Source organism: Temnothorax longispinosus, chromosome 1 (genome assembly GCF_030848805.1).
Source record: "Temnothorax longispinosus isolate EJ_2023e chromosome 1, Tlon_JGU_v1, whole genome shotgun sequence".
Classification (NCBI taxonomy): Eukaryota; Metazoa; Arthropoda; class Insecta; order Hymenoptera; family Formicidae; genus Temnothorax; species Temnothorax longispinosus.
Genome location: NC_092358.1, coordinates 15,696,133 through 15,712,308, shown reverse-complemented (window position 1 = coordinate 15,712,308; position 16,176 = coordinate 15,696,133). Strand labels below are relative to the sequence as shown.

At 34.6% G+C, this 16,176-nt stretch overlaps 1 protein-coding gene across 2 annotated transcripts in view; it reads right to left on the bottom strand.

The window, feature by feature from the left end:
• Spri (Src homology 2 domain-containing protein sprint) overlaps positions 1 to 16,176 on the bottom strand; it is a 541,914-nt gene that overhangs the window by 259,007 nt on the left and 266,731 nt on the right. For both annotated transcript variants that reach the window (XM_071776342.1, XM_071776332.1), the window contains exon 2: positions 3,646 to 3,903. In XM_071776342.1, the coding sequence (XP_071632443.1) occupies positions 3,646 to 3,726 (81 nt within the window). In that variant the 5' untranslated portion in view covers positions 3,727 to 3,903. The remainder of the gene's footprint in view (positions 1 to 3,645; positions 3,904 to 16,176) is intronic.

Below are 16,176 nucleotides of genomic sequence, written 5' to 3'. Positions count from 1 at the left end.
GGGCAAAGTCAACACCACGCCGTTTCGTCGGCTCCCAGTAACAAACGATGCTTGTCATGCAGCCGTATGGCTCATGACAAATGTATGCGCACATTTGATCGCGAGTTTACCTGCATTAATTGTTTTTCAGACATGAGTTTAGATGAAGATAATTGAAAGTTCAACAATTTTTGATCTCATTATTTTAAATAATTGTTCTAGCTACTTTATTCCGAATTTTTGTACTTTTTAAGTACACAATAAACAATGTATTTTTATTTTCAGACAGTAAAAAATAAGTTCCAGATTAAATTGTGTCGATCAGACAAAGTGTTGAGTTTGCCCCGGTGGGGTGTCGAGTTTACCCCGGCATTTTTCAATTCAAAAATTTGTCTTCGCGTCACTTTTCCTTTCCTAGCGGCAAAACAAAGCGACGTACAGCAAAACTTTCTGAATCAATTTTGTACCTGAAGGAATACTCTTTAAATATATATTATTGAATTTGCCTAAAAATTTTAATTAAATATTAAAAATTGCCTTTAAAAAAATAGTGTCGAGTTAGTCCCGGTCTCCTCTACTCTGAACACTTTGATTTCGAGAATAACGATAATTATAGAGATATATTTAACATTAACAGACACACCGGCAAACGAGGCTCATTCAGATGACAACGATGATAACTCTGAAAATTGCGAGAATAGTGATAAGAACAATGAGAACCAAAAAAACGATGAGGAAAAAAATTTTCCCAAAAAGATATTTTATAAATTTATAAATTTACATTGTATAACATTTACTGTAATTAATATATAATTAATTATTTTATTGCCACCGTTTTTTATAAATGTCTTATAATGTTTTATAAATATAACGATTTTTTTTAACATATGGGGCATTCCATGCAAAGTGATCCACCCCAAAAAAAATGTTTTTTTTTATTGTGCTGAAATTTGCACAATCTATTGCCCTATTGACCATAATTATCCACACCAATTTTTTAGACATTTGTCCAACGCGTTGTCTACTTACAGGGGTTTAAAGTTTCGGCGTTGAGGCCGTCATGTTAAACTTCACACATCGATCATTTGTCGTAAACATTGCCGATTTTAAATAACGACCAGTGCTTTTTTAAGTATTTTTTACACACTTTCGAGATATATTATGCATTATTAATAAAAAAGGTTAATTAATTAATATTTTTTAACATTAATAATAAATTCAATATTTTCTTTAAGATCGGCTTCTTTTTTTTTGGCATTTTTTAAATTAAAATCAAAGATGCCGATCTTAAAGAAAAATTTGAATTTATTATTAATGTTAAAAAATATCAATTAATTAACCTTTTTTATTAGTAATGCATAATATATCTCGAAAGTGTGTAAAAAATACTTAAAAAATCACTGGTCATTATTTAAAATCGGCAATGTTTACGACAAATGATCGATGTGTGAAGTTTAACATGACGGCCTCAACGCCGAAATTTTAAACCCCTGTAAGTAGACAACGCGTTGGACAAATGTCTAAAAAATTGGTGTGGATAATTATGGTCAATAGGGCAATAGATTGTGCAAATTTCAGTACAATAAAAAAAAACATTTTTTTTGGGGTAGATCACTTCGCATGGAATGCCCCATGTATAAAATAATTTATCAATAAATCAATAAAATTGTAAATCAATAAAAAATTATAGGTATGTTTTTTATAATTTAATGCTTTTAATTTTTCCTAAAAAAATATATTTTAGTATTTATTAATGGCTACGTAACAAGGCTTGCTGCAATTTGGCGTCAACCTGTGTCATCAAGATTTGCTCTGTATTTGGTGCCAATTTGCTGTTAAGTATTGTTCTCAAATCTTGTTTGATATTTGATATCAGTTTGGCGTCGGGTTTTGTCAACAAGCTTTGATAGCAATTTGTCAAAAATTTGCTATTAGATTGCTGGCAAGCTTTGCTCGGTATTTGGTGTCAATTTGGCGTCAAGTTCTTTCGTCAAGGTTTGCTCGCAATTTGGCTGTCGAGCTTTTGTTGGCAAGCCTTGTTCACAATATGGCGCAAATTTGCCGTTGAACTTTTGCTGCCCTGTTTTGCTCGATATTTGGCGTCAATTTGGTGTCAAGTCATGTACACAAGCTTTGCTAGCAAAACACAAGCGTATTGCAAACACAGATTGCACCGGATTTGTCGACAAGTTTTGCGCGTATTTGGTGTCAATTTGGTTACAATTTGCTGACAAATTGTTTACTGGGACGTTTGCCTCGATAAGAATTACATAACCTCACTAAACTCCGTTGATCACGTGGGCACCATAAGCCGCGTTTACAGTATTAATGGCAAGTTCACACAACATACAGATTTCGAGATAATTGGAATAACGACTTCGCCCCGGTGATGACTTTGCTCCGGTCTCTCCTATAGAGGATACATTGGCACAGATTCTCAATAAATTTTACTATAATTCACTGACTAGTTTCTGAGAAAAGAAATAAAAACTGTAGCACTCTCACAGATCTTGACATACCGACCCTAAAAACACGGCAACGTCGAACTACAAGCTCGGTAACTATATATGTTTTTCACCTTTTTGGTGCCGGCTTTCGATATTTTCAGCCGATGTTTATACGGCCTCTGATGTGTCATTTGCCCTTATATACACCTTAAAAGTGGATTTTTATTACACTTTAACATTTTTTGACCTCACTACTAACCTTCCTTTTTTTAGAATGTCAATGATATAAAGGATACTACTATGGTCGGGCGTTCAGAGCACCCAACAGTTAAAAGTAATATCAATGGTGTTGCCATGTTTTCTTGTGTTGTTCGCTCGATATTTTTTCTTTTTATTTTTGTATTTAACGTATTTATTTACCTTTTATAATAATATTTTATACTAATATTGCGTGATATTTTTGGATAAAAAGTAACGGTTAAATATGATCAAAAATATCACGCAATATTAGTATAAAATATTATTATAAAAGGTAAATAAATACGCTGAATACAAAAATAAAAAGAAAAAAATATACAAAAACAAAAATTATACATATATAATCTGGATAAAAAGTTTGTTTTTAGCAGTTGGATTCAGGCAAGATTCACAGCCAAAAGTTTTGAACCTCTATTAAGAATATTTACAAATACGCTGCCAGTAATTATAAAAAGTGGTTAAAATTACTTAAATAAATAATATTAATGTCCTTGTTATGATATGCAATAGTAGCCAACCGTTAAAAAGTATGCATACAACCGATATATATTGGATTTTTCAGATTACTATATGCTTTTTGCTGGAAAGGTATATGTGATACATCTTTAACCAAAATATTTTTTATTGCAAAAATTAGATTATGCAATGTACCTACTTGTTTATTATTTTTAATAATATGCGATTGTAATTTATCATCAGAATCAACAATGGCACATAGTCCAAGTCCTTGATCTCTCTCAGGGGAAGAGAACAGTCCAAGTTGGGCCTTGGTCTTTCTTAATTTCCTTAAGAGAAACTTTATAGTATGTATTTTAATTTTTATGGAAATAGATTACTAGTTCACTCCTCAATTATTCTGGAGAGTAATAAGCTGCATATCTGTAGCGTATGGCTTGTTAGCAGATATATGGGACCTACAATTTAACAGTCTTGTAATTTATCGCATGATTGTAATATTTACCATTAAATAGCTGGACGCTGTACTGCTGGTGGATTCCCTCTTCGTCTGGGACCCGAAGTCCCTCTGAATCAGAGACGTCATCTTTTTCTCAAATTAGTTCACATTACACAATAGTTCTACAATAATTCTACACTTTGCAATCAACTCAATTAACAAATTACCGCACACTTTATTGAAAATTAAAACACATAAATTTCACGTACGTCATTCGTCAACAATAAATCTGCATTTCACGTACGTCATTCGTCAACAATAAATCTGCAACAGAAAAGAAATAGTAATAATTAGATATACAATTAAATATTTTCTTTCACAATTTTGTTAAAGAATAATAATAAAGAAATAACCATATATATTATATATCGTAGTAATAAAAATTGTAATGATCATCTTTATGTGCGCATATTTTTCAAATTATCATCACATCTCACGATGCTTGATATATTTCCGTTGTGACTGAAAAAATAAAAAGTGTAAAGAGGAGACTGGGTCTCATTGGCACAGTTTTCACAATTTCGGCATTTGATTTTTTAAACAACTAATTATCATGATTAAAATATGATAGAGAGAATCTCTTTCTACATTTTCATGCCAGGAACGCTTCTGTATATTGTATTATAGTTTCATTGTAATAAGTGAACTAAGAACATGCTGCATTGTAGCCAGCTTGCCCCGATAGTAGAGTAAGTTGGCTATACGACAAAAGTCCATGTTAAATTAATAAAAACATAATAGAAATACAAAACGAGTAACAGACATGTACTTCTTAATAAAGATTGTATTTTTTAAAGTTATTTTGTGATGATTGAATAGCAAAATGCTGTTGCAAAAAAACAATTAATTTTAAATATGTCATTAGACTCGTGAAAATGTCAACAAATTAATAAACGACGATACGCGCGAATCAGGCGCGGTACATAGTGCGCAAGTAAAGAAATTAATATAGTTACAGAAGCAATAAATTACAATATACATAGAGTAGAGTGAGGCAAAAGTACGCACTTAGTTTTTGATCCCATATATTTACCGTTGAGATATAGCTAGAATCTTGAAATTTGAACTGTAAAATCTTTAAACATTTTCTTTCAAAGTTCACTAGGGTTTATGTCTATATTTTGAATACATTCTATGTAATAAACTTTTCTTAAACTGATTGCAAAAACGCACTTTTGCCCTACCGGTGGGGCAAAAGTTCGCATGCAGTGGGACAAAAGTGCACAATGCAGGTATACTTGTTTTCGTGTAAATTAGGTTGACAATAGTAATAGGTTGACTGAGTTAATTCGTAAACTGTCATGACTGAGTAGCGCCGTATAACAGCCGATTCGACTAAACAGCGTTGAAACTATTAGTATTTTCGATTGGTTGACTCGACCCGACTCGGGTCAGATCGAAAGTTCAATTTGAAACTCGATGACTCCAAACTATCATGGTAGAAAGCATTTCTTAACTTCCATTACATATTCTTAGCATTATGGCGGCATATTATTATATTTCATTATCATTTTTTCGAATTTTTAATCTGACTCGCTATATGAGGCAACAAAACGCTATATATGAGGTAAGTTTTATTTTTCAGGTTTTTGATGTAATAATTTGATTTCTCGCAAACTGTACTTCATAAGTAGAAATAAACTTAAGTAAATCATGGATAAAACATTTTGATTAACTCGTTTCTGGCGTGTCATGCTATATTAGACATTTCAAATTGTTATCCGTAGATAGTAATGCTTACCGGTAATTTAAAAAGTGTCTATATATAGCTTAGTATATATCCATAGCTTTTATCAGCATTGTAGGTAGCAAATCACATATTCACACACATCTCACGCGTGCGGCAATAGCAACTTCAGCTATGCGTGCCTTGATATGAGTCAATATACCGTCATTTTATTACATGATCACAAATGCGGATTTCGTATTAAATGCGCCGTTAATTTGGACTAAAATAATATCTTTTTAAAATTATAACTTTTTGTAAACATTATATTTGACTATTATTCTAAAATAAATATATATAGTCAATTCACTACAATTAAATATATACATATATATCTATATATATAAGTCACGTCGTCTGTCTGTCTGTCTGTATGTACGCGAACTACTCATTCGTTAGTGGACCGAATTTTTACCAAAGTATATGAAACAGGGGTAGAATTTCCCGGAGATGAAAATGTCGCGGCCAATTTTTTGCTACCGATTTTCTGGAAACCGGTTCTGAAATTTTTTCAAATTTTTCGGGAAATAATTGACCGAATTTAAAAGAATTATATATGAAAAAGGGGTAGAATTTTCCGGGGAGTGCTATAAAGTGTATAATTTTTCGTTACCGATTTTTTTGGAAGCCGGTTACAAAATTTTTCCAATTTTTCGGAAATTAATTGACCGAATCTTAAAGAATTATATGAAGTGGGGGTAAAATTTCCCGGGGATTGCCATAAAGTGTATAATTTTTCGTTATCGATCTTTGGGGAAATCGATATCAGAAAATTTTCCAATTTTTCGGAAATTAATTGACTGAATCTTAAACAATTGTATATGAAGTAGAGGTAGAATTTTCTGGGAAATGCTATAAAATGTATTATTTTTCGTTACCGATTTTTTTGGAAACCGGTTACGAAATTTTTACAAATATATTCATAAAGGATTTGACTGTGCTGCAATTGAAGTACAAGCACGAGATGGCACAAGATTCATTAGAATAGATGAAGTTAACTCATTCCTGAATGCAAGATATGTCAGTGCTCCAGAAGCAATGTGGAGACTGAACGGATATGATCTGTTCATGAAGTCTCACACAGTCATAAGACTGGCAGTTCATTTGCCTAATCGCCAAATGGTTTATTTTCAAGCGGGAAATGAAGAGCAAGCTGCTCAAAGAGAGCTTAATCGAAATACTACGCTGACTGCATGGTTAAAATTAAATCAATCTGATGAAAATGCAGTGCAGTTTCTTTACACAGATATTCCTTATTATTATGTCTACGATAAAAAAGAAACTAAGTGGAAGCCACGTAAAAAAGGTGGTGACAAGATAATTTCAAGACTCTATACAGTAAGCATAAAAGATATTGAGAGATTTTATCTACGTCTTCTTCTATTACATGTGGCTAGAGCTAAATGTTTTAAAGATTTGAAAACTGTTAATGGAGTTGTTTATGAGACATTTAAGGATGCAGCAATTGCAAAAAATTTGGTGGAAACTGATGATCTTTGGGGAAAAACGCTAGAGGGAGCAATAGAATCCAAAATGCCTGTACAACTTAGAGAATTATTTTCCTACATTTGCATATTTGGAACTCTAATAAATGTATTAGCTATTTGGAATAAATACAAAGATTTCTTGATTGAGGACTTTGTACATAAGAATGTTGTTAATCCTGAAAATATGGCTTTAAATCATATACAAGAAATTTTAATAAATAATGGAAGTAGCTGTAAGAATTTTCAATTACCAAATCCAACTCCAGTAAATATTTACATAACAGAGTATAATGGGGATGAAGAAAAAATACGTGGTGATTATTTATTATCGACATTAAATGCTGAGCAAAAGCACGTATACGATATTGTCATGCGAGCAATTGAAAATCAAAATGAACTTCATCGGTTATTTTTTATTGACGGGTTTGCAGGAAGTGGTAAAACCTATTTATTTAACACATTTCTAAGTGTTATTCGAGGAAGAAACGAGATAGTTCTTCCATGTGCCTCGACTGGAATTGCAGCAACACTTCTAAAAGGAGGAAGAACTTATCACTCCCTATTCAAGCTTTCAATTCCAATTGATGATAGTGTTAAATCCAATATCAAAGGAAATTCTCAAGCTGCACGAGAACTGATCATTGCCAAACTAATCATATGGGATGAGGTGAGCATGACTGTTGGACATGCTTTAACAGCAGTTGATAAACTTTTAAGAGATTTAATGAAGAATCCTCGACCATTTGGAGGAAAAGTAATTTTATTTGCAGGAGATTTTAGACAAAATCTTCCCGTAGTGCCACATGCACAGAAAGCAGCCATAATTGAGTCGACTGTAAAATACAGTTCTATATGGAGGAATGTAACTCAGGTTAAACTAAAGCAAAATATGAGAACTGGGGAAGAAAAAGAATTTGCAAATTGGCTAATGCAACTCGGAGATGGTAAATTATCAAATACGGATGGACTACATCTCGATACAATTGAAATTCCCCAGAATTTTATATCAATATAAATATATATGTATATATAGTCAGTTTTGACGTAGAACTACGTCTTTGTCGACAGTAAGGGGGGTATAAGGGGGGGGGGGGATAAATCCAGGCACAGCTGCAACGAAAACATGTCACACTTTGAACGTTTATATCTTTGAAACTAATAATCGTAGAATAATAATTAACATCTCATTTTAAAGCTTAAGAAGTCCCATTTATGATAAAATAAGTCGAAACCCTTCATTTCTTATCTCTTCGATTCAGTAGCGTTAGAAAGTTCAGCTAAATTTCTTGTCGATGCAAGACCGGGAGCCCGCGACAAAATTTTTGTCAAATATCTTATTCACCGCCATATTAATAGAATTAGTTGTTTTAATCGAGTAAGAAAGGTACATGATATTGGCGAGGTCGGTCAGCGGTACATAGATGCAGAAAATTATAACAAACATGTAATTTTTGAACGTGTCCTTGTCAAATCTTATTCCCTTTGAAACTTGTTTGCTAGTTAGTTTTTAATAGATAATTTATGAAAAAACGTTTTTTACACTTGGTAAGCGGGACAAAATTGTTCTTACAGGTTGTAAACAATGTAATATTTCACGAGGGTGATGTCAAATATTATTCACTTTGAAATTTATATAAGAGGTAAGTTTGAACTACAAATAATACAAAAAAAAAATTCTTACGGTTTTTGAACGCGGACCAAACGAGTTCTTACACTGCTTTGAAACTAAAAATTAAGAGCGCCCACGACGCTTTTTTGCTGCAGTGCGCACACGGTAATTTTCCTTTAATGTAGTATGTTAGTATATAAATCGGGTTTGTCAGTTACGAACATGCAAAATAGATGGACAATAAAATGTGGAATAATTTTTCATTGTATATTATTCATTCTTTTTATTAAAGTAATACGTATAATATATAAAATCAAATATTCTGAATCTCATCGTCACTGTCTGAATCCTCAGAGGCTAGGAGTTCAAATTTATATCTGAATAATTTAATTCTAAGTCGTCCATAGAATGACCAATTTCATCGTCATCCATTTCCTCTGATTGATCTGAAATTATATAATTCATGAATATTTGCTAAGATTGTAAAAGAATCAATTTTAAATAACAATACAATACCTTCATTTTCTTCATTCGGATTCTCCACGACGATGTCGTCGATACTTATTGGCATTTGATCGCCTTCAAACCATTTAAAAAAGCATGTGTCCTCCTCTAATTTCCAACCAAAGTCTTCCATCATGAGATGATTTATCTGTTGTCTGTGCGCGTTTCGCCAAATGTTTGCGATATAGATGGATCTCAGAATGTGTTGTTTTAATTCTGCTTTGCTAGGAGGTAGCACTGACGCATCAAAGTTTTTTTTTCGTTATTTTGAAAATGTTCTCTTTATCACTTAATTTGTAAGTTTTACAAAAAGCCGCGACTCTCGCTTCATTAATACATTTCAGTTTACAATAACCGTAAATTTTACATACATACTCTTCGAACGCTACAATTGAGGTGTCAATGTTCAACTCGGTGACATTACAAAAAGTCTGAATAAATTTTTTATTGGAAATGGATGACGATGAAATCGGTCATTCTATGGACGACTTAGAATTAAATTATTCAGATATAAATTTGAACTCCTAGCCTCTCAGGATTCAGACAGTGACGATGATTCAGAATATTTGATTTTATATATTATACGTATTACTTTAATAAAAAGAATGAATAATATACAATGAAAAATTATTCCACATTTTATTGTCCATCTATTTTGCATGTTCGTAACTGACAAACCCGATTTATATACTAACATACTACAAGGAAAATTACCGTGTGCGCACTGCAGCAAAAAAGCGTCGTGGGCGCTCTTAATTTTTAGTTTCAAAGCAGTGTAAGAACTCGTTTGGTCCGCGTTCAAAAGCCGTAAAAATTTTTTTTTGTATTATTTATAGTTCAAACTTACCTCTTATATAAATTTCAAAGTGAATAATATTTGACATCACCCTCGTGAAATATTACATTGTTTACAACCTGTAAGAACAATTTTGTCCCGCTTGCCAGGTGTAAGAAACGTTTTTTCATAAATTATTTATTAAAAACTAACTAGCAAATAAGTTTCAAGGTGAATAAAATTTGACATACCCTCTGCTTTTTTTTTCACTCCCCCGCAGGAGTTGTCCCACCCTCCAGGTGTAAGAAATGGCTTTTCAATATTAGAAAGATGTACTCTATCGAATATATAGGGTTTCCCGATGAATAAGATTTGACACAAATTTATAGTGTTACGGGCTCCCGGTCTATCACACTTTGAACGTTTAGATCTTCGAAACTAATAATCGCATAATAATAATTAACATCTCATTTTAAAGCTTAAGAAGTCCCATCTATGATAAAACAAATCGGAACCCTTCATTTTTTATCTCTTCTATATATATATATATATATATATATATATATATATATATATATATACACGGTAAATGTCTAGATTAAAGGCGACCTCACCGATTTCAATGACCTTGATATATGTTGTCAAAGTTATGACCCCGAGTGACCTTCAGAAGGTTTTAGCCGTCACTCGTTATTCGTTAAAAAGTTATTAACGAAAAAAGTAGTTTGGAAAATATAGCAGTTATTTTGAGTACTAATAGACATAAATAATTGATATTTATGTAGAAATAGTATATGTCTAAACGAAGGAAAATTATTTAAAGCAGTGAATTGTTGATATATTGAAAGGAAAGTTATTTAAAGTAGAGAATAGAGAGTATGTACTTTGTATGTGCTTTCTAAGTTGAAGCGAGGTTCACACTATACAGGATCAAGGAATTCGTGTTTATGTATAAGGTAGTACTCTATTTATGACATCCCAAGTTTTTATTTACATTGGTTAAAAGGTAACTACATGAGTAGGAATATTAACTATTTAGGGCCAGTTTCACAAGTGTTGATTAACTTTTAATCTTAGATTAACTCATTCTTCGTCTTTTTCTAAGGGGGACGTTAGAAGGAGACGAAGAGTAAGTTAATCTAAGATTAAAAGTTAACCGACACTTGTGAAACTGGCCCTTAAAGCGCGTCAATTAACAAATGTAGATTAGTGACGCGCTTTAAAAGTATTTAAATGTTTAAAGCGCGTCAACTAACCTATGTAGGTTAGTGAAGCGCTTTAAACAGTTAATTAAATACTTTTAAAGCGCGTCACTAATCTATACGCCGAAGGCGTGTCCTAAAATCAGTGAGGAGGCCCTCCCCCGCCTATTTGTGTACTGTTTATACACATGTGTATAATACATGTGTATATATAATACGATATATTATTTACTATATACACGGATAATACGTAATACATATAGTACAATATATAATACAAAAATACTTCAATTTATCAACAATTTACTGCTTTAAATGTTGTGTTTTGATAAAGCAGCGACTTTTTTGCAAAATAAAATGTTCTCTACTTAAAAATAAAACGTAATATTAGTCGTTTATGCCTCTCAATATTTAAGATAACTGCTATATTTTCGAAATTTTTTTTGTTAATAACTTTTTGTGTTCAGAATGTTTTAATACATGGTTTTTTGTTTATACACAACTTAAGAATTAATCAATCAAATTTAAAAAAATTATGTATAAAATAGACGTAGGAAAGAGTAAAAAATATAATTAAATTAATAAAAAATTTGTTAGAATGTCAGATCTACGTGTGCTCGTGCTTTTAGGTCCTAGTTACTATCGATATAGTTTAGTAACGCTAGACAGAGGACTAGTTCCTTTTTCGAGTTTACTTTCTAATGATGTACTGCTCTATGTCCTTCCTTCTTCCGATAGCTTCCGCGTGTGCACGCAAATTCTGTTCTAGCCAGTTCATTTTACTTTATATACATAACGCGGGCAGTGCCAAATAAATACTTTATACAAGTACTCTGCGATATTTTAGTTTCGCCCTATAACCAACTATTCCTAACAGGTTATGGGCCCAGAAGCGTTTCATTATTGACTGCGCGTGTTGATAAAAAAAAAACGACTTCTCAAAAATGGCGTCCGCGAGTGTTTTCTCGAACATTGAAAAATTAACGGAGAGTAACTACGAACTGTGGAAAGTACAAATGAAAAGTGTACTCGTGTATAACGATTTGTGGCAGTACGTTGACGGCACAGAGGTTAAGCCGCAAGAAAATGCACACGACTGGATAAGGAAGGACTCGAAGGCTCTAGCGCTAATTAATCTGAGCATTTCACACAGTCAGCTGAATTACGTAAAGAAGGCTGAGACCGCAAAAGGAGCCTGGGATTGTCTCAAGGGAATCTTCGAATCCAAAGGCCCAGTAAGAAAGGCCACATTATATAAGCAGTTGCTGAGGATGGAAAAGAAGCCGAACGTGACGATAACGCAACATGTGAATGATTTCACGACCAAGGCAGGGCAGCTGGAAGAGGCAGGCATTGAAATTCCAGACGAATTATTATCCATAATGCTGCTAAATTCTCTACCGGAAGAATACGAAAATTTCAGCGTAGCCATGGAATCACGTGACGACATACCAACGCTCGAAGTTCTCAAGGCAAAGCTCAAAGAAGAAGAAGCGAGACAGAACGACCGAGATGCGAAAACGACCGACGGTGATAAGAAGAGCGACGCATTGTTGGCAAGAGGGAGCACCAATCGTGGAAAGCAGTCGCGTGTGAACTCGCGTGTGAATCCGAAAGATGGCAACGCGAAAGTAAATACACAAAAATTCGACGGAAAATGTTATAACTGTGATAAATTCGGACACCGAAGTCGTGATTGCCGTGCAAAGCCAAAGCAAAATAAATCAAACAATACGGACAATGCTCTAACCGCGATCGCATGTAATACAGAACTCACTACGAAATCGGGAGTGTGGTGCCTCGACAGCGGTGCGACCAGGCACATGTGTAATGACGAACAGAAATTCGAAACTATTAATAGAGACGACCAATCGAAAGTGTATACAGCAGGAGAACATTTCGTTAAGTCGGTCGGATCAGGTAATGTAAACTTACATTTAAGAGCAAATCGACGCGAGAATAATTCGGTAAAAATACAAGACGCGTTATACGTACCGGAGCTACGAAATAATTTATTATCGGTGCCGAGCATTACAGATAAAGGACATTCAGTAATATTTGAAAGAAATCGCGCGCTCATAAAACGGAAAGACGGTTCAACGATCCTGACAGCTACGAAACGGAATCAACTGTACGTCGTCGATGAGAAGATAGATCAAGCAATGTTGGCGAAAAATGAGCACGATAGAATAATGAGATGGCATCAAAGGTATGGACACGTAAACATCAATGATCTCAAGAAGATAAAAGCGGAAGGGATGGTGGATGGCATGAACTTTGTAACTAACTTAGACCAACTTAACTGTGAAGTATGCGCAAAATGTAAGGTACACACTCTGCCATTTAAAAGTTCCACATATCGCGATAAGGACGTGTTGGGATTAGTCCATTCGGATATATGCGGTCCGATAAATACCGAATCTCTTGGTGGTGCTAAATATTTTGTAACCTTTACAGACGATCGCACGCGTTATACCGAAACTGTGATGTTGCGTAAACGATCTGACGTTCTTGAAGCATTCAAAAACTACAAGCTGAAGGCCGAAAAGCAAACGGGTCAACAAATCAAGAAGTTACGAACGGACAACGGAAGGGAATATCTTTCGAACGAGTTCAAGAGTTTTCTGAAAAATGAAGGAATTACGCACCAGCTGAGCGTCGAATACACACCACAACAGAACGGAGTTGCGGAACGCAAGAACCGCACACTTGTTGAGATGGCGAGATGTATAATGTTACAAGGTAATCTCCCTCAATCACTATGGGCAGAAGCTGTCAATGCAGCAACGTATATTCGAAATAGATGTCCGACGAGGACATTGGATGGAAAAACGCCTTTTGAAGCATGGTCGAAACGCAAACCTTACGTTGGTTTCTTTAGAATTATTGGATTCAAAGTGATTGTACTGAATAAGGCGCAAAGAAGAGGAAAGTTTTAACCGAAAGGTGATGAATACGTCTTAGTCGGATATTCCGAAGAGTCTAAAGCATATCGACTTTGGAAACCCGGAACAAGAACCGTAATCAAGGCACGGGATGTAAGGTTCTTTGAGAAACAAGACTTAATCGACACATCAACGAAGGATCTTTTGGTTACGCCAGATGATACAGAAGCAAGTACGACTGATAATTCGAGTAACATTCTATTAGAACAATCAGATTCTCAAGATGAGGAATATCAAGAAGACGAAGAAGAGGACAGAGATTCAAACCCAGAAGAATCTACAACTGAAGTTAGGTTACAAGACACATCTAACGAAGATGGTGAAGTTCGTCGTGGAAGAGGACGTCCAAAATTACTGAAGACAGGTCAGCCAGGTAGACCGAAGAAAATATATCAAACACAAAACACGAAGACTCCAGATCCTGAATCTGTTCCAGACGCATTAAGCCGTGATGACAATGAAGCATGACTGACCGCCATGGATAGTGAGTATAAAAGCTTAATAGAAAATAAGACTTGGATCTTGGTACCTAGGCCAAAGAATAAAAAAGTCCTATCAAATCGTTGGGTATTTAAAACTAAATTTAACCAAAAAGGCGAAGTTGGAAAGTTTAAGGCCAGGTTGGTTGTACGAGGACATACACAGCAAGAAGGAGTGGACTACGAAGAAACATTCGCGCCGGTTTCGAGGTACGAAACCATCAGAACACTTCTTGCCGCATCTGTGGACGAGGAAATGCATGTCCATCAAATGGACGTTGTATCGGCTTATGTCCAGGGCGAGCTGTCAGACGAGGTGTATATGGAGCAACCCGAAATGTATGTACAAAAGGGCGAAGAATCGAAGGTCTGTAAGTTACTTAAACCTTTATATGGCTTAAAACAGTCGGGTCGAGAATGGTACAATACGTTTGATAAATATGTAACGAATAATGGAGGCAAACGTACAACGGCTGATCCATGCATGTATGTATTCGGTAAAGGAGATGATCGAGTCATTCTATTAAGTTACGTCGATGATATAATATTAGCCTCGAAGAAAATCAAAAGATTGGAGTTTGTGAAATCTAAATTGAAGTCAGCATTTAAAATGATGGATCTTGGACCGATACACGATATCCTCGGTATAAGTGTCGAACGACAAGGTTTAACCGGAAGTATTTATCTTTCTCAGAAGAAATATATTGAGGAACTGATAGCAAAATTTAATATGGAGGACTCAAAGACGGTATCGACGCCGATAGAGTCAAGCACAAGAATTACAAAAGAAATGAATCCGAGATCCGAAGAGGAACGAGAAGGAATGAAGAACCGACCATATAGGGAGCTAGTTGGCGGGCTCATTTATTTAGCAAACGCAACACGCCCAGATATAGCGTTTGCAGCTAGCACTTTGAGCCGATTTTGTACCGATCCAGGAGAACTACATTGGAGTTTGGCAAAGCGGGTATTGAGGTACCTGAAGGGAACGTCACACTATAGTATCAAGTACATTAAAGACCAAAACGCTCTCAAAGCCTATACTGATTCGGATTGGGCAGGAGATACTGATGACAGGAAGTCATGTACAGGAAATATCATCATACTAGCTAACGGTCCAGTTAGTTGGAAGTCGAAGAAACAGGCATCGGTGGCTCTTTCAACGATGGAGGCGGAGTATGCTGCGCTTGCCGAAATATCGCGTGAAGTAATATATGTAAAAAGACTCTTAACGTACATGGGTTTCGAGAAGTTTGTAAAAGACGCAATTAACGTATATTGTGATAATCAGAGTGCAATTGAGTTATCGAAAAATGCGGTATTTCATAAACGAAGCAAACATATAGATATTAGCTTCTATTTTACTAGAGAACTCGTAGAAAAGAAAGTGATAACGATTCAATATCTAAGAACAGAGTCAATGATTGCCGATATTTTAACCAAATCTTTATCGAAAGATAAACATTTCAAATGTATTTCTATGTTACAACTAGAATGAAAGTAAGAGATATGTAATTGCACAGCACACATCGATAGAGGGGATGTTAGAATGTCAGATCTATGTGTGCTTGTGCTTTTAGGTCCTAGTTACTATCGATATAGTTTAGTAACGCTAGACAGAGGACTAGTTCCTTTTTCGAGTTTACTTTCTAATGATGTACTGCTCTATGTCCTTCCTTCTTCCGATAGCTTCCGCGTGTGCACGCCAATTCTGTTCTAGCCAGTTCATTTTACTTTATATACATAACGCGGGCAGTGCCAAATAAATACTTTATACAAGTACTCTGCGATATTTTAGTTTTGCCTTATA